At 49.2% G+C, this 19,026-nt stretch overlaps 1 protein-coding gene across 1 annotated transcript in view; it reads left to right on the plus strand.

Annotated features, from left to right (window-relative positions):
- The window catches only part of LOC144680070 (nucleolar transcription factor 1-like), a 93,730-nt gene extending 74,945 nt beyond the window's left edge, over window positions 1–18,785 (plus strand). The window contains exons 16-21 of the mRNA XM_078541219.1: window positions 11,089–11,177; window positions 12,295–12,484; window positions 13,453–13,500; window positions 14,758–14,826; window positions 15,331–15,471; window positions 16,534–18,785. Of these exons, the coding sequence (XP_078397345.1) occupies window positions 11,089–11,177; window positions 12,295–12,484; window positions 13,453–13,500; window positions 14,758–14,826; window positions 15,331–15,471; window positions 16,534–16,650 (654 nt within the window). The 3' untranslated portion in view covers window positions 16,651–18,785. The remainder of the gene's footprint in view (window positions 1–11,088; window positions 11,178–12,294; window positions 12,485–13,452; window positions 13,501–14,757; window positions 14,827–15,330; window positions 15,472–16,533) is intronic.
- The last annotated feature ends 241 nt before the right edge of the window (window positions 18,786–19,026 follow it).

Here is a 19,026-nt window from a genome sequence, read left to right on the forward strand (position 1 = left end):
CTATTCACTTTGGTGACTGGAATAGAAAAGCAAAATATTTTTTAATAGGTGTGAAACTTGTAAATGTTGTTCAGAGAGACTTGGGTGTACTTGTACAAGGAACACAAAGTTAGCATGCAGGTGCAGCAGCAATTAGAAAAACAAATGGCACGCTGGGCTTTATTACAAGGGGATTGAGTTCAAGAATAAAGAAGTCTTGCTACAGTTGTAAAAGATTTTGGTGAGACCACATCTGGAGTACTGTGTGCAATATTGGCCTCCCTATTTAAGGAAGGATATACTTGCGTTGGAGTCAGTATATTGAAGGTTCACTGGATTGATCCCTGGTATGAGAGGATTGACCTATGATGAGAGGCTGTGTAAATTGGGCTTATGTTCTCTGGGATTTAGAAGAATGAGAGGTGATGTCATTGACACGGAAGATGGACGAGTAATCCAGAAGCCCAGATGAATGCTCAGGGGGGACAGGTTCATTTCCCAACCCGGCAGCTGGTGGGATTTATTTCAATTAATAAATCTGGAATCTAAAGCTAGTCTCAGTAATGGTGACCATGACAACTGTCATCGATTGTTGTAAAAACACATCTGGTTCATTAATGTCTTTCAGGGAAGGAAATCTGCCATCCTTACCTGGTCTGGCCTACATGTGATTCCAGACATATATTTGACTTGGCAGAAAGGGGCACGTGGACACCAGATTACGCCTGAGTGAGACGTAGATTGAGTGAAGAGTTGGGAATTTGGTTCAGGTGGGAATTTCTGGTAAGCTTTTCTTAAGTTTAAATTTAGATTAGGAGTTTAGGTTCTTACTTTCAAACATTGTCAGTTGAATAGCTAAGTTAAACAGGAAGCTGCCTAAAGTGGCAGTTATCTGTCAATCAGCTGAAAGTAGTTGCCCGCAATAGGGGTTAATTACTGTAACAGAAAGCTGAGCTAGCTAGCGAGTCATTAGAGGATCTATATAAGCAGAGAGATTTTAAACCCGCACGCAGGAAGGGGCGTGCGGACACCAGACTATGCTTGAATGAGACGTAGACTGAGTGAGGAGTTGGGAATTTGTGGCACAGGAGCAACGAGCTGCCCCTTTTTCTACTTTTTTTCAGCCTCCTGTGGTTGCTGAGTTTCTTTCCTTGCCTCCAAGCTAGCTGAGTGCAATTTTCCATTACTTAATCTGTCTAAATTATTAACTAATAGACTAGTTAAATAAATAAGGTTGGACAGAAATGGCAGGTCTGGTGCTGTGCCAGCCAGAATGCACTGCAATCCCAGACAGCCCGTGTCTGCAGCTTAGCCAAATTTGGCGCAGAGTTGCTGAGCTAGAGTCTGAGTTGCAGACATTGTGGGGCATCAGGGAGCGGGAGAGTTATCTGGACACTTTGTTCCAGGAGGCAGTCACTCCCCTCAGGTCAGCCAGAACTTTACAGTTGGTCAGTCAGGAACAGGAGGGCGTGACTGTGAGTCAGGCAGGTAAGGGGAACCAGCATGTAGTGATGGAGGAGGTTCAGCCCCTGACTTTATCCAGCAGGCACGAGGTGCTTGCTGCCTGTGTGAATGAGGAGAAGGACTGCAAGGTGGCTGAATGGACTGACCATGGCACTGTGGTAAAGGATGTCATTCAAGTGGTGAGATTGAAGAGGAATATGGTAGCAATAGGAGACAGTATAGTCAGGGAATATACTGTCCTCTGCAGTCGAGAGCATGAGTCCGTACTGCTGTGTTGCCTGCCCAGTCTAGGGTTCGGGGTATCTACTCAGGGCTGGAGAGGAACTTGCAGTGGGGTTGGGAGGGATAGAGAGGATCCAGTGATCGTAGTCCATGTAGGCACCATTGACATAGGTAAGTGTAGGAAAGAGGTTCTGCACAGAGGGTATGAAGAGCTAGGCATTAAATTAAAAGGCAGATCCTCAAAGGTAATAATCTCTGGATTTGTCGTTTGTTAGTATCGGCCTTGAGTATTACTGAAAAAAGAGATAAGTCAAAGCTTTTTGTCTTACACTCATCAGGATACTCACAAGAATACCAATATAAGGGGAAGACAACAATTTATACTGGATGTGAAAAGAGTGCTGATTGGTTGGCAAGTGGTGTTGCCATGATGGTGACTGACAGTTAACTGCCAAGCATTGTTTGAAATTTAAACCAGGCAGCTAGACCCCCATTGGTCAAGGCATTGCCCTGAGGAATGAGTCAGCGAATGGCTGTCATTTATTTTAAGTTGAAACAGGCGCAATGTGTGTACGTGTTCTTTCTGTCTGCAAAGAACAGGACCCTGTGTATTAATATATGTAGCTTCCAGTACACACAAATGCAGCACATTGTGAGCCTGACTGACTCTCTTAAATTGGTTGTCAGCGTAATTCCTAACACACTGAGGATTATTTAGCAAGTGTCCAATGGCAGAATCACATATGACGAGGGATACTGTGTTTTGAGTTTTGCGAGCACGGGCAGATTGGGTACCATCCATACCCTGCCCATTGCGAACAGTGGCTGGGACTCGCTGTTTGATACGATCCACTAGCCTTTGGGGCATACGGCCTACATACCTGGCATCACACTGGCACTGAAATTCATCTACTACGTTACTCATTTGTGTGATAGGCAGAACATCTTATTGGATTGACAGCAGCATCCTGTTCATGGTGAATACCACTCATGTTGCTACTGTGTAGTTTTAAAAATTTGTTCATGGGATGTGGGCGTTGCTGGTTAGGCCAGCATTATTGCCTATCCCTAATTGCCCTTGTTCAGAGGGCATTTTTAAGAGTCAACCACATTGCTGTGGGTCAGGAGTCACATGTAGTCCAGGTAAGGACAGCAGATTTCCTTCCCTAAAGGACATTAGTGAACCAGATGGGTTTTTACAACAATCGGCAATGGTTTCATGGTCATCATCAGACTTATAATTCCAGAGCTTTATTGAATTCAGATTTCACATTCTGCACCTGAACCGTGCTGGGACTGGTGTTCTAGAGAGCCGCATAACTAGGGAAGTAGGGAGGGTTTTAAACTAAACAACAGGGGCAAGGGATCAACTTTGGGAAAATGTGGTAAATCAAAGAGTAGAGATGGACAAGAGAAAAAGGTATTAATATGGGAAATGATAAACAGACCATGACAAGGAGTGCAAATCTAAGAGTAAATCAGCAGGTGAGGCTAGAGGTTACAGAAATAATAAAAGGACAAAACTAAAAGGCTCTGTATCTGAATGTACATAGCATTCGAAACAAAGCAGATGAACTGATAGTGCAAATAGAAATAAATAAGTATGATCTGATAGCCATTGCTGATACATGGCTACTGGATGACATAGATTGGAATCTGAATATTGAAGGGTATGTGACATTTAGAAGGACAGGAAACCAGGAAAAGGTGGAGAGATGGACCTGTTAATTAATGATGGTATTAGCACATTAGAGATGGATGACCTAACTTCAGGAAACCAGGATGTAGAAATGATTTGGTTAGAGATGAGAAACAATAAAGGCAAGAACTCACTTGTGGGGAGTGGTGTACAGGCCCCGTAATAGAAACCACATTGTAGGATGGAATGTAAAGGAAGAAATAAGGGGAGCTTGTCAGAAAGGTATGGCGACAATCATGGGAGATTTTAATCTGCATACAGAATGGAAAAGTCAGATGGGTAAAAGTAGCCTAGATGAGGAGTTCATAGAATGTTTTTGGGATAGTTTATTAGAATGGCATGTTCTGGAGCCAACCAGAGAGCAAGCTATATTAGACCTGGTATTATGCAACGAGATAGGATTAATTAATGACCTTGTAGTAAAGGCATCCCCTCGGTAGCAGCAATCATAATATGATTGAATTTAACAGTCAGTTTGAGGGAAAGAAGGGTGGGTCTAATACTAATATTTTAAACTTAAATTAGGGCAATTATGAGGGCATGAAAGTAGAGCTAGCTAAAGTGAACTGGCAAATGAGGTTAAGGGATAGGTCAATGGAGGAGCAGTGGCAGACATTTAAGGTGATTTTTCAGAATGCACAGAATAGTTACATTCTAATGAGAAAGAAAAATTACAAGGACACACCCACCATCTGTGGTTAACTTAAAAAAAGTTAAAGATAGTATCAAACTTAAAGAAAAAGCATATAATTGCACAAGGATGGGTGGCAGGTCAGAGGACTGACAGAATATAGAGAACATCAAAGCGTGACTAAAAGATTAATAAGGAGGAAAAAATTTTCTCTTGTCCATCTCTACTCTTTGATTTACCACATCTTCCCAGATTTGATCCCTCGCTCCCACTATTTAGTTTAAAACCCTCCCTACTTCCCTAGTTATGCGGCTCTCTAGAACACCAGTATGAGAGTAATCTAGCTAGGAATATAAAGACAGATGGTAACGGTTTCTATAGATATTTTAAAAAGATAATAGTTAATAAAGAGAGCATTGGGCCTATAAAATGTGAGTCTGGAGAATTAATAATGGAAAATAAGGAGATGGCAGATGAATTGAGCAGGTATTTTGCATCGGTCTTCACTATAGAGGATACAAGTAACATCCCAGAAATAGCAGGAAATGGAAGGGAGGGAGGAACTCAAGAATATTACAATCACCAGGGAAGTGGTACTGAGCAAACTGTTGGAGCTGTGGGCTGACAAGTCCCCGGGTCCTGATGGACTTCATCCTAGGACCTTAAAAGAGGTGGCTAGTGAGATAGTTTATGTGTTAGTTTTAATTTTCCAAAAGTCCCTAGGGACAGAATTTTGAGGTCCACAGGACCGGGAGGGACTGGGAAATGGCCCGCTATCTGTGATCAACCCCCCGACTGCGATTTCCCGCTGGCGGGCCAAATAAAGCCCACCCAGAGTGAAACGCAGCTCTTCACTGGTCAGGAAGACTTGGTCTTCCAAAGCACTTGGCACCTCCCTGCTTTTTGGATGAGTGCCTGCTGAAGGAGCTGGCTGCCCAGAGATGGGAGGAGGAGGCCACCGCACCTCACAAAGAGGGCACGGGAGGAGTTGGCAGCACTGGTGAGCAGCCTTATCATGGTGCAGTGCACCATGGGTGCAGTGCCAAGAGCAATGACCTCCTGTGCTCAGGAAGGTGAGTACCATGTTGGCGTGGGTCAGTGTGCAGAAGTGTTAAGGTATGAAATTCCCCCGTGGAGCTCAGGGGTGTTAGAGTCTGAGTGCTAACTGTCAATCACACCGGAGCTGACCAAGGGGGTGAGCCCTGGCTGCTGGGACTGAGAGTCTTGTGGCTCAAGGGCCACGACTGGGATGTGCCCTGTGAGCTGTTCCTCAGTTGGGGTTGGCCAGGCTGCAATGGGGCTGCAGGTAGAGAGCGGACTCATCAATGCTCCTCTGTCCTTTCGGGAGAAGATGAGCCATAACCAAGCAGAGAGGGCATGTACGGGGGAAGGCCCATTCAACCTGCTGCTGCTCACCAGGTTCGAGCAGGACACCCTAGAGCTGGAGAGCCGACATGCTCCCTGTGCAACCGAGCGTGGAGAGGCAAGGATGTCAGACGAAGGTAAGAGTGCGGTGCGCAGCGGTGAGAGTTTCAGATTGTGCAAACATTCCAGTGTAGCCTCTTCATTGGTGGGAGCCTCGAACCTGGAGTCCCCATTGATCATTGAAAGACGATGGCACCATGATGCAGGTCTCCACTGTCTCACCAGGGTGCCTGGCACGCACAGTGACAGTGTGATGACCGATACTAATGACATGTCCTTGTTCTCCCTTTTAGGTTCATCAGGCATTCGCTCTGTGAACCCAAAGGGCCACCCCTGATGATGGAGGATCACCGGGCTTCACATGCACCTGCGCCACACCCGCTCTCTGAAGCAGGCACCAGCACATATACCAGCACCTCGGTGGGCATTAGATCAGCGGCTAGAATGTCGGCGCACAGCAGTGAGGACACTTCACACTCGCGTGAGGTGCAGGTGGAGACAGAGAGTGCCCAAGGCGCCGGCAGTCAGGGGGCTGCTAGAGACCAGGAACATGCTCAGTCGAAGGCAGATGATGAGCCTCTGGAGTTGTCCATTAGGCGGCAGATGCTGTAAGTCCAGTGGGATGTGTGGGAGGATCTGGTGCAGATCCATGAGGGTCTGTGTGGCATGGTCTCCGTTGCAGAGGAGTCCATGTGGCGACTCTCATGGAGAGGCAGCTCCAGGGACAGAACCAGGGGTTCCTGGGGTTGCGCTCGGACCTGCAGCCCTCACACAGGCACTGAGCTCAGGTGGTCAGTGTCAGTGTGGGAGATGGATGAGGCACCCAGTATCCCAGCTCGGTGCCCGTCCATCAGTGGAAAGCAGGGAGGTCCAGAGCGACCTCACGTTGGCACATGACCTGCCTGTTGTCTCTGGGGGCTCCTCTCAGGGCGCTCTGGATGACGGCAGCAGCTCCTCAGCCCCTCCGCCAGTGACTGTCGCATCTGATGAGGCTGCGATGACTGGGAAGATGCCAGCACTGGCACTGGCCACTCCACTGGCCAGAGGACAACCGCCAAGGTCATCAAGACCAACAAGACACCAGATCATCAGCTGCCTCCAATGCCGGTGCCAGCGAGTGGAGGGTGCACCAAGACGGACTCGCAAACATAAGTTTAAGGCACCAGGAGCACGAGAAGGACAGTCCACGGGTGATTTTCTGTTAATTTATGTTTCGTTTATATGTCTGCTGGTGTGAACATTAATGTCATAATGATTTCAATGTGACAATAACATTAAATTTCCTTTGGTTCTGATGACCTGAGTATGCTTCATATTTTTTCTTTCTGGTGCAGGGTACACCAGGATGTAATGCTGGATGTGAGTTGCTGGGTACGTTATTGCCCAGTGAGCACTGAGTGGACTTTGGGTTCACACGACAGGGGCATTTCAGAGACCCGGGATGGAGGCAGCAGCCCTGGCCTGAGGGGGAAGCTGATCTTTGGTAGCTGAGCTGAAGGAGTGTTGGATCAGGGTGTCCCTGGTATCCCTGCCTCCCTGGAGGTTACCGAGCTCTGCCTCCACACCCTCAGTATCCTCCCCGTGCTCCCCTTCTGACTCACTACTGGATTCATCCTCTGGGGCCTGTGGAGCTGCCTCAAGATCCTCTTCCTCCAGTGGGTTCCCCCCTTGCCAGTGCCAGATTGTGGAGAGCGCAGCATGTGACCACTGTCAGTGACACCCACTCTGGGGGTTATTGTAGTGCCCCCCCCTGAATGGTCCAGGCATTGGAAGCGCATCTTGAGAAGACCAATGGTCCTCTATTTCACCACCCTTGTGGAGGCATGAATCTGTTTTTGGATGGCGGAGAGGCGTCATAAGCCACCTTTTCAATGGATAGCCCTTGTCACCCAGCAGCCATCCATCCAGCCGGGCTGGAGCACTGAAGAGCCCCGGCACCTGGGAGTGTCTGAGGACGTAGGCGTTGTGGGAGCTGCCTGGGTACCTTGCACAGACTTGTAGAATCAGCATCCTGTGATCACACACTATCTGCACGTTCATGGAGTGGAAGCCTTTCCTGTTGACGAAGGCACCGGGCTCACCCACTGGCGCCTTGATGGCCACATGTGTACAGTCTATAGCACCCTGGACACGGGTGAAGCCAGCAATGGCCGCGAAGCCTCTGGCTCGCTCAGCCTGGCTGGCCTCGTCCGTACAGTAAAGAGTAAAGGTCAGTACCCACCTGAACAGACCGTCTGTCACCAGCTTGACACAACTGTGGACAGCTGATTGGGAGACTCCACACAGAGCTGGAGGCATAGAAGTTGAGGGCCACTGTGACCTTCAGAGCCACTGGCATGGGGTGTTCAACCACACAGTTGGAGCTGATCTCAGGCCTGATCCTCTGACAGATGGAGGTCACTGTCTCCCTTGAGAGGCGGAGCCTCCTTTGGCATTGCACCTCGGACATATTGAGGTAGCTGCATCACCGCCTGTGAACCCTGGCAGCAGGATAGTGGCGTCTTCTGTGGCCCCTTCCACCTTGAACTACCTGCTGGCCCTGCGCCCCTTGTGCCTGAGCCTCTCCTCCCACAGGTCCCTCCCCTGGAAGCTGCAGAAGGACATGTGGCCTTTTCTCCCTTCTGCCCCTCTCTCCCTCCTCAGAGGAGGTGCCTCCAGCGGAGACCACAATCCCCATTCCCAGGGTAAGGGAAGGCTGCCTGATACCTGGAAGCATCCACACGGTCTGAATTTTCTGGGGGCCTTGGAGACACCGAGGAAAACTGAAATGAAGCCTGGAAATGCTAACAATGAAGCCCCGAACAGAGATGAAGCTGCCAAGTACCAATAAGCAAACTATCTACCAAAGCCCCCCACTGCTCACACTGGCAATGCTGCTCACCCCTTTTATCCCACCCGTGGATGAGGCTTTTGAAGTTGTCGGCTGGCCGCCTGCCAGTTTTGCCCGTGTGATGAGAACGAAATCACACGGGCAATGAAAAGTCGCCATCAGTTGGCTTTTTAATGGCCTTGATTGGCCTGTTAATTAATGGTGGGGTGGCTCCAGCACTCGCCGACCGAAATATCGCACGAGTGCGCAATGACATTGGGACGCTCGCCCGATGTTATCGAGCGCTATTTTATGTCCGATCAGGTCAGGCGCACATCCTCCCGCGAGATGTAAAATTCTGCCTTAGATTCAGGGAAGGTTAGATTGGAAAATAGCAAATGTAACCCCTTTCTTCAAAAAAGGGAGGGAGACAGAAAGCAGGAAACTACAGGCCAGTTAGCTTAACATCTGTCATAGGGAAAATGTTGGAAGCTATTGTTAAAGAGGTTATAGCAGGGCATTTGGAAACATTCTGGGCTATCAGGCAGAGTCAACATGGTTTTGTGAAAGGAAATCATGTTTTACAAATTTTTTGGAATTCTTTACAAAAGTAGTGGTTCTTGGATAAAGGGGAATCAGTAGACGTACTGTACTTAGATTTCCAGATGGCATTTGATAAGGTGCTGCATCAAAGATTATTACGGAAAATAAAAGCTCATGGTGTAGGGGTAACATATTGGCATGGATAGAAGATTGGCTGGCTAACAGGAAGCAGAGCATAAATGGGTCATTTTCTAGTTGGATAGATTCCCTTTTATTGGGGATAGTCATTACCTGGCTCTTGTGTGGTGCGAATGTAACTTGCTCATTTGTCAGCCCAAGCCTGAATGCTGTCCAGGTCTTGCTGCATTTGGACATGGACTGCTTCAGTATCTGAGGAGTTATGAATGGTGCTGAACATTGTTCAGTCATCAACGAACATCCCCACTTCTGACCTTATGATTGAAGGAAGGTCATTGATGAAGCAGCTGAAGATGGTTGGGCTGAGGACACTACCCTGAGGAACTCCTGCAGTGATGCCCTGGAACTGAGATGATTGACCCCCACCAACCACAACCATCTTCCTTTGTGCTCAGTATGACTCCAATCATTGGAGAGTTTTCCCCTGATTCCCATTGACTCCACTTTTGCTAGGGCTCCCTTATGTGACACTCGGTCAAATGCGGCCCTGATGTCAAGGGAAGTCACTCTCACCTTACCTCTGGAGTTCAGCTCTTTTGTCTATGTTTGAACCAAGGCTGTAATGAGGTCAGGAGCTGAGTGGCCCTGGCGGAATCCAGAGTGGGCGTCAGTGAGCAGGTTATTGCTAAGCAAGTGCTGCTTGATAGCACTGCTGATGACCCCTTTCATTATTTTACTGATGATGGAGAGTAGACTGATGGGGTGGGAATTGCCCAGGTTGGATTTTTCCTGCTTTTTGTGTACAGGACATACCTGGGCAATTGTTCACGTAGCTGGGTAGATGCCAGTGTTGTAGCTGTACTGGAACAGCTTGGCTAGGGGTGTGGCAAGTTCTGGAGCACAAGTCTTCAGTACTATGGCTGGAATATTGTCAGTTTGCAGTATATAGTCTTTGCAGTATCCAGTGCCTTCAGCCATTTCTTGATATCATGTGGAGTAAATCGAATTGGCTGAAGACTGGCATCTGTGATGCTGGAGACCTCTGGAGGAGGCCGAGATGGATCATCCACTCGGCACTTCTGGCTGAAGATTGGTGCAAATGCTTCAGCCTTATCTTTTGCACTGATGTGCTAGGCTCCCCATCACTGAGGATGGGGATATTTGTGGAACCTGTCCCTCTAGTTGTTTAATTGTCCACCACCATTCACGACTGGATGTGGCAGCACTGCAGATCTTAGATCTGACCCGTTGGTTGTGGAATCGCTTAGCTCTATCACTTACTGCTTATGCTGTTTGGCATGCAAGTAGTCCTGTGTTGTTGACACGGGTTGACACCTCATTTTTAGGTATGCCTGGTGCTGCTCCTGGCATGCTGTTCTGCGCTCTTCATTGAACCAGGGTTGATCCCCTGGCTTGATGGTAATGGTAGAGTGGGGGATATGCCGGGCCATGAGGTTACAGATTGTGTTTGAGTACAATTCTGCTGCTGCTAATGGCCCACAGCATCTCATGGGCACCCAGTCTTGAGTTGCTAGATCTGTTCAAAATCTATCCCATTTAGTGCCGTGATAGTGCCCCACAACACGATGGAGGGACTTCACCTCCACAAGGAGTGTGCAGTGGTCCCTCCTACCAGTACTGTCATGGACAGATGCATCTGCAACAGGCAGATTGGTGAGGATGAGGTCAAGTAGACTTTTCCCTCTTGTTGGTTCCCTTACCATTTGCCACAGGCCCAGTCTGGCAGCTGTGTTCTTTAGGACTCAGCCAGCTCAGTCAGTAGTGGTGATGGACATTGAAATCCCTTGAGGTCCCAGACTAAAAGTGTAATGAAACCTCTCCCCTTCTCCAATCTTCCCTCGAGTGTTCGTGCAAATTGGCCATTTTAGCTTAGTGTGTGTGTGCCACTGCCCACTTAAACAAATCAGCTGCAGACAACAAAAACACCTAAAGGATATGTTCTACTCCAGTGCTAAATATTTACTGCAGCGTTGTCCTCTCTGAGGTGTCATCCTGCAGATGAATTGGTAAAACCATATCTGCACCTGCCCAGTGTCTCTCACCCCACAACATCATGAGTAACGCTACCTTGTCATCCCGCCCACCAGTATCGGCCACACGAACCCAGTATTTTTAAGAGTGAATTTTGTTGTAACAGGAGCTCCTGTTTTGTTGTAGCGGGAGCTCACGGAGAGTCGCTGGTCCCAAACCTCAGCACACAACTCCAAGAAGCTGAAGTTTGATGGCGAGCCAAAGAAACCACCAATGTAAGTGACCGTCCACTCACTGTGCACTGTCTGTCCACTCCCCACCAACTGACCACCAGTGACCGTCCACTCACTGTGCACTGTCTGTCCACTCCCCACCAACTGACCACCAGTGACCGTCCACTCACTGTGCACTGTCTGTCCACTCCCCACCAACTGACCACCAGTGACCGTCCACTCACTGTGCACTGTCTGTCCACTCCCCACCAACTGACCACCAGTGACCGTCCACTCACTGTACACTGTCTGTCCACTCCCCACCAACTGACCACCAGTGACCGTCCACTCACTGTGCACTGCCTGTCCACTCCCCACCAACTGACCACCAGTGACCATCCACTCACTGTGCACTGTCTGTCCACTCCCCACCAACTGACCACCAGTGACCGTCCACTCACTGTGCACTGTCTGTCCACTCCCCACCAACTGACCACCAGTGACCGTCCACTCACTGTGCACTGTCTGTCCACTCCCCACCAGTGACCGTCCACTCACTGTGCACTGTCTGTCCACTCCCCACCAACTGACCACCAGTGACCGTCCACACACTGTGCACTGTCTGTCCACTACCCACCAACTGACCACCAGTGACCGTCCACTCACTGTGCACTGTGTCCACTCCCCACCAACTGACCACCAGTGACCGTCCACTCACTGTGCACTGTCTGTCCACTCCCCACCAACTGACCACCAGTGACCGTCCACACACTGTGCACTGTCTGTCCACTCCCCACCAACTGACCACCAGTGACCGTCCACTCACTGTGCACTGTCTGTCCACTCCCCACCAACTGACCACCAGTGACCGTCCACTCACTGTGCACTCTGTCCACTCCCCACCAACTGACCAACAGTGACCATCCACTCACTGTGCACTCTGTCCACTCCCCACCAGTGACTGCCCACTCACTGTGTTCTATGTCCACTCCCCACCCACTGACCATCAGTGACTGTCCACCCACTGTGCATTCTCTGTCCACTCCCCACCCACTGACCACCAATGACCATCCAATCCCCACCCACTGACCACCAGTGACCGTCCGCTCACTGTGTACCCTCTGTCCACTCCCCACCCAGTTCTGCCCTGCCCTGATCTCTGCTGTACTGATACATGCAGGAGTGGTTACCAGATGTTCTCCCAGGAGTTGCTGACCAGTGGAGAGCTCAACCACTTTGGACTGAAAGAGAGGATGGTGGAGATCGGGAAGAGGTGGCAAAAACAGAGCCAGACCCAGAAGGATGTCTACAAGAAGCTAGTAGAGGAGCAGCAGCAGGAATACAAGATGGACCTAGAAGCCTGGCTCAAAGTGAGTGCCCTCACTGTGTTCACAGACCTGTCCCCACCAGTACTGTACCCCAGTGTTATACAGTGACAGACCCGTCCCCACCAGTTCTGTACCCCAGTGTTATACAGTGACAGACCTGTCCCCACCAGTACTGTACCCCAGTGTTATACAGTGACAGACCCCTCCCCACCAGTACTGTACCCCAGTGTTATACAGTGACAGACCCCTCCCCACCAGTACTGTACCCCAGTGTTATACAGTGACAGACCCCTCCCCACCAGTACTGTACCCCAGTGTTATACAGTGACAGACCCCTCCCCACCAGTACGGTATCCCAGTGTTATACAGTGACAGACCCGTCCCCACCAGTGCTGTACCCCAGTGTTATACAGTGACAGACCTGTCCCCACCAGTGCTGTACCCCAGTGTTATACAGTGACAGACCTGTCCCCACCAGTGCTGTACCCCAGTGTTATACAGTGACAGACCTGTCCCCACCAGTGCTGTACCCCAGTGTTATACAGTGACAGTCCCCACCAGTACTGTACCCCAGTGTTATGCAGTGACAGACCTGTCCCCACCAGTACTGTACCCCAGTGTTATACAGTGACAGACCTGTCCCCACCAGTACTGTACCCCAGTGTTATACAGTGACAGACCCATCCCCACCAGTACTGTACCCCAGTGTTATACAGTGACAGACCAGAACCCACCAGTACTGTACCCCAGTGTTATACAGTGACAGACCTATCCCCACCAGTACTGTGTCCCAGTGTTATATAGTGACAGACCTGTCCCCACCAGTACTGTACCCCAATGTTATACAGTGACAGACCCGTCCCCACCAGTACTGTACCCCAGTGTTATACAGTGACAGACCCGTCCCCACCAGTACTGTCCCCCAGTGTTATACAATGACCTGTTGGACAGTTTGCGTTGGATATTGTAAAGTAACAACTTGAATTTGATGCTGTTTTGATATCTTTCAGTCTCTGTCTCCACAAGAACAAACTGTGTACAAGGAATATATGACCGCAGTGAGTATCGCTAGTGACAACACCAGGAAAATCTCTGTCTACACTCTGAGTCCAGTTGGACCACAATATGTCCTGGTGCAAGTTCCCCTTTGACTTCTCTCGTGGGACCCAGCGAGTTAGGCCTGTTAGGCACAAACCTACAGTGCATTATTTAAATGAACTGGCATTTCGTTACATATGAGTGGGGTTTCATGTTCAGAGCGATTCAAGGGGCTGAATAGCCTACTCCTGTTCCTGTGTTACAGTCTACAGGGGCTGAATGACCTCCTCCTCTTCCTGTGTAACAGGCTTGAGGGGCTGAATGGCCTCCTGTTCCTTTATAATCCAGAGTTTTAGTAACATGGAGTTGGTGCTGGGTTTTGGCAAACCACAGGAGAGGGGTGGGGATGACGGAGGGGTAACCTACATATGTGTGTGTCTGAGTGTGGCTGTGTGAGCATGTGTGTGTGTGTATGTTTGTTGGTGGGTGTGTGGGTGGGGTTGGATGGGGGTGTGTGGGTTGGGTTGGATGGGGGTGTGTGGGTGGGTTGGATGGGTGTGTGTGTGTGTGTGTGTGTGTGTGTGTGTGTGTGTTTGTGGGTGGGTGTGTGGGTTGGGTTGGATGGGTGTGTGTGTGTGTTTATGGGTGGGTGTGTGGGTTGGGTTGGATGGGGATGTGTGTGTGTTTGTGGGTGGGTGTGTGGGTTGGGTTGGATGGGGGTGTGTGTGGGTGGGTGTGTGGGTTGGGTTGGATGGGGGTGTGTGTGTGTGTGTTTGTGGGTGGGTGTGTGGGTTGGGTTGGATGGGTGTGTGTGTGTGTGTGTGTTTGTGGGTGGGTGTGTGGGTTGGGTTGGATGGGTGTGTGTGTGTGTTTGTGGGTGGGTGTGTGGGTTGGGTTGGATGGGGGTGGGTGTGTGGGTTGGGTTGGATGGGGGTGTGTGTGTGTGTGTGTGTTTGTGGGTGGGTGTGTGGGTTGGATTGGGTGAGGGTGTTTATGTTTGTGTGTGTGTCGGTGGGATGGAGGGGGTGACTGACAAATCTAAACATTGGTGCCTTACTGCAGTGTTGAGCAAATACAGTTTGTTGTTTTCTGCTCGATAATTATTTTTAGTGAATTAAACTCTACTTACTTACGAGTTGAATGGGAATAGGCTGAGATGATCTGATCCTTCATATAATGGTGAAATTCTGTACACAGCCAGTCTCTGTGACATGACTATCCAGAACCTTGACTACAGCGATGGTTCCCTTCGGACTATTATTTCATTGTTATTGCAGAAGCGTAAAGGTCCAGGAAAGCCTGGGGGGTCTGCAGCCAAAATGAGAGCGACATCACACCTCACATCGGTAAATCGCCTTCCTTACTTCCAACGCTAAACTGACTGTCTCTGTGTGAGTGACTCACCCTCCTTTCCCTTTCCCTCCCCACATCCCTCTTCCCTCTCAGACCTTTCCCCACCAGTACTGTACCCCTGTGTTAAACAGTAACAGACCTGTCTCCCTCTCTCTTGCTCTAATCTTCTCTCTCGCCCTTTCTTCCTTTCTCTCCCTCTCTCCCTCTCTCTCTATCTTTCTCACGCTCTCTCTCTCTGGATCCCTGGCTCTCACTCCCACCCTCTCTCTCTCCCCATCTCGCTCCCATCCTCTCCCTCTCACTCCCACCATCTCCCTCTTGCTCCTCCTCTGCCTCTCTCGCCCACCCCCTCTCTCTCTCTCTTATTCCCCCTCTCTCTCACTCCCTCCCTCTTTCTCATTCCCTCTCTCTCTCATTCCCTCTCTCTCTCACTCCCTCTCTCTCTCTCACTCCCTTTCTCTCTCCCATCCTCTGAATCTATTATTTTCTCTCTTCAGGAATCATCTGAAGAAGATGATGAGGATGAGGATGAGGAAGATGCAGAGGGGAGTGACTCATCCGATTCTGATGATGAAGCAGAGGACTCCTCAGCCTCATCTGATAGCAGAATGAACACTGATGAAGAGGAAGATGGAGAAGTGAGTAGACCAAAGCTCCTCATCCACCATCCATCCTCGGTGCACTGCCCTGCCTGTTACTCATCCACTTCCTCAGATTGACTCAAGGCTGGTTACCATGTGACCTAGGCTGGCTATTCAACCAGGTCGTGGAGGTGGGGGGCGGGTGCTGGGAGAGTGTTGATGGTGAGGCGATCTCAGCTGTTTCCAATCCTGCACACATTCGATATCCACATCCATACACTTTCCAGCTGAGGGACAGTAGGTACCATTATCCATCCCTAATTGCCCTTGAGAAGGTGGTGGTGAGCTGCCTTCTTGAGCTGCTGCAGTCCATGTGGTGTAGGTACACCCACAGTGCTGTTAGGGAGGGAGTTCCAGGATTTTGACCCAGCGACAGTGAAGGAACGGTGATATATTTCCAAGTCAGGATGGTGAGTGAGGGAAACCTGTTGATGACCCATACATTTGCCAGGATGGTAGAAGTTCACCTGGATGGATGCAGGAATTTTATCCCAAGGCATAAATAACTGTATTCCAATTGGATAGTTCTAGAAGCTTATTGGGATTCAGGAGGTTCCACTGCTCCTCACCCTGTTCATTGTTGAGACAGGAGGTGGAGCTGAGGTCAAAATGAGGGCGGAGGGCAGGAGGTGGGGCAGGGCAGGGGCAATGGTGGGGCAGGGCAGGAGGTGGGGCAGGGCAGGGGTGCAATGGTGGGGCCGGGCAGGGGATGGGGCTGTACAGGGGGCAATGGTGGGGCAGGGCAGGAGGTGATGATGTGATTCACTGCAACTCCAGGGAGTGGAAAAGGAGACCAATGCAGAACTACCCACATCATGTGCTAGGGGCAGAGCGAGGATGGGAGAGAGGGAGAGAAGGTGGGAGGGAGAGGGAGGAAGAGAAGGTGGGAGAGGGAGAGAGAAGGTGGGAGTGCGAGAGAGGGAGAGAAGGTGGAAGTGAGAGAGAGAAGGTGGGAGAGGGAGAGAAGGTGGGAGAGGGAGAGAAGGTGGGAGTGAGAGAGAGAGAAGGTGTAAGGGGAGGATGTAATTGACTGTTTTGAGCTCTGGTTTTGCCTTTTAGAATGATGATGATGACGATGGTGATGACGATGAGGATGAGAACCGGTCCAATGCCAGCACCACCTCCTCTTCCTCCTCCTCCTCACAAGATGATGATTCAGATTCTGATTCTGACTGACCCGTTTCTCCAGTTCTCCGAGGCCAGCGATTGTGGAGTGTCAGTGGGAGTGACGGAGACGCCCCTGACAGGGGGGTCCAACTACTTTAATATTACAGTGGAAGCTGAACGATTGGCAGCGTTTGGGTAGCCTGCTGTCCTGTACCTACCCCCACCCCGTGCATGGACTGCACCATTGCACTGTTACAGTCATAGACACAGCTTTCCTCTTCCTTCCCTTTCCCCATTCCAACGCTTCAGATTGGAATCTGCTCCAGCACAAGCTCTCTCGGACCCGCTGTAAATAAACTTCTGTTTGTCGATGCAATCAGCAGCTCAGCATTTTATATCGAGTAGTAGAAAGTGAACAGTCAAAATATTTGCTTTATGTTTTTTAATTATTTTACTTTCATCTCCCGTCAATCACTGAAATTTCCGGCTTTCTGTCTCTGACACATGTTTGCTCCCTTCCTTGGTTGCCAGGCTGTCTTGGAGCCAATCACAGCTCCTCAGAGATAGTGTCTGAAAATGGGGCATAAAGCCCACTAAGCCCCCATCGGAACAGCAGAATCACAATCAGCTCTAACCCTTTTCCCAGGCTCCACTTTCTGTTTCCCAAATGGTCATTGGCTGGTGTCTCCAACACTCCCTGCCCTCAGATTCCAGTTTGAGGCCTCTTGAACCGCTGCAGTCCATGTGGTGTAGGTACATCCACAGTGCTCTTAGGAAGGGAGTTCCAGGATTTTGACCCAGCGACAATGAAGGAACGGCGATATATTTCCAGGTCAGGATGGTGTGTGATTTGGAGGGGAACTTCCAGGGGGTGGTGTTCCCATCTACCTGCTACCCTTGTCCTTCTAGATGGTAGTGGTCATGGGTTTGGAAGGTGCTGCCTAAGGAGCCTTGGTGAATTCCTGCAGTGCATCTTGTAGATGGTACACATGGTACACACTGCTGCTACTGTGCATCGGTGATGGAGGGAGTGAATGTTGAGGATAATGGATGGGCTCTTGCCACAGAATACTGAGTTATAAATGGATGGAGGTAGAGATGGGGGGAGGTCACAATGCTCCTGAATTAATGTTGCTGAACACGCCAGTGATAGACACTATGATGTGTCTGTTGCAGGAGGCTGGACTGACATTCCGTGTGAGGAAACATCATCAGCTTCAATCCTAACTTCAGTTTAGTTTTCTGATAACCTAATAATCATGATTCACTTAGCAGAGAGTGAAGCTGATTATTCTGATAGTGGTGGTAAGAGATGTCTAGTAGCGGATACTAAATGACTGCATTGTGTTGAATTGTTTTTGGGGAATAGGGTAGCATAGTGGCAATGTCACTGGACTAGTAATCCAGGGGCCACACTAATGCTCTGGGAAGATGGGTTCAAATCCACCACAGCAGCTGGTGGAATTAAAAATTGAATTAATAAATCTGGAATATAAAGCTAGTCTCAGTGATGGTGACCAAAGAAACCATTATCGATTGTTGTAAAAACCCATCTGGTTCACTAATGTCCTTTAGGGAAGGAAATCTGTTGTCCTTACCTGGACTGGCCTACATGTAACTCCAGACCCACAGCAATGTGGCTAACTCTGAAATACCCTCTGAAATGGCCTTGCTAATCACTCAGTTCAAGGGACAGTTAGGGAACGACAACATATGCTGGCCTTACCAGTGACTTCCCATGAAAGAATTTTTAAAAAAATAACTTTTTTTTATATAAAGAACTCGATTGTTCTTTATCTGGATCCCAACCTGAGACACTTTGTGCTAGAACGTTATGAGTGGGAGCTTTGGATTTCTACGGTAGAGTCTTGTGTTTGTTAGTTTAGAAGATTTAGGGGGTTTTTTTGTGGCAGTTTTGTAAATGTGGAAAATTATTGACCCTAAATCCCAGGACTGTGGAAAAAGGTTCTCAGAGAGGAAAACTCTGTAACTGGAGAAATTCTTGATGTTCGAGCAGAGCTCACCTTGAACGTGCTGTGAAAGTGGCACACGTTTATACCATTCAAGACTTTGTAAACTCATGCTGGAGTTTGGTGTTTGGAGAATTCCATTGCTTTTATTGAGACAGCATGAACCTGTGGCAATTCTGATATAACTGAGAGGAGTAATGAACTTCATAATAAATGTCAACTCTAAAGATTCAACTTGCTCCTGCTTTTATTTCCAATACAAATTCTTAGTCCTGATTTCTGTGTTTTAGAAACTAAGCATAAACCTTCAGGAATCAAATTGGGGTCTCAGGTCAATGGTCATCTCACCTGGGCCAAGGGTAAGTCTCAGGATTCACATGGAGATGAAACGTCTACCATGGTTCCTGATGACTTTGCAGTGACCAATGCTGGAAATGGTGAGGAGGTCACAGTGAGAGTCGGTGCCCATGTCACC

The sequence above is a fragment of the Cetorhinus maximus genome, chromosome 4 (assembly GCF_964194155.1).
Source record: "Cetorhinus maximus chromosome 4, sCetMax3.hap1.1, whole genome shotgun sequence".
NCBI lineage: Eukaryota > Metazoa > Chordata > Chondrichthyes > Lamniformes > Cetorhinidae > Cetorhinus > Cetorhinus maximus.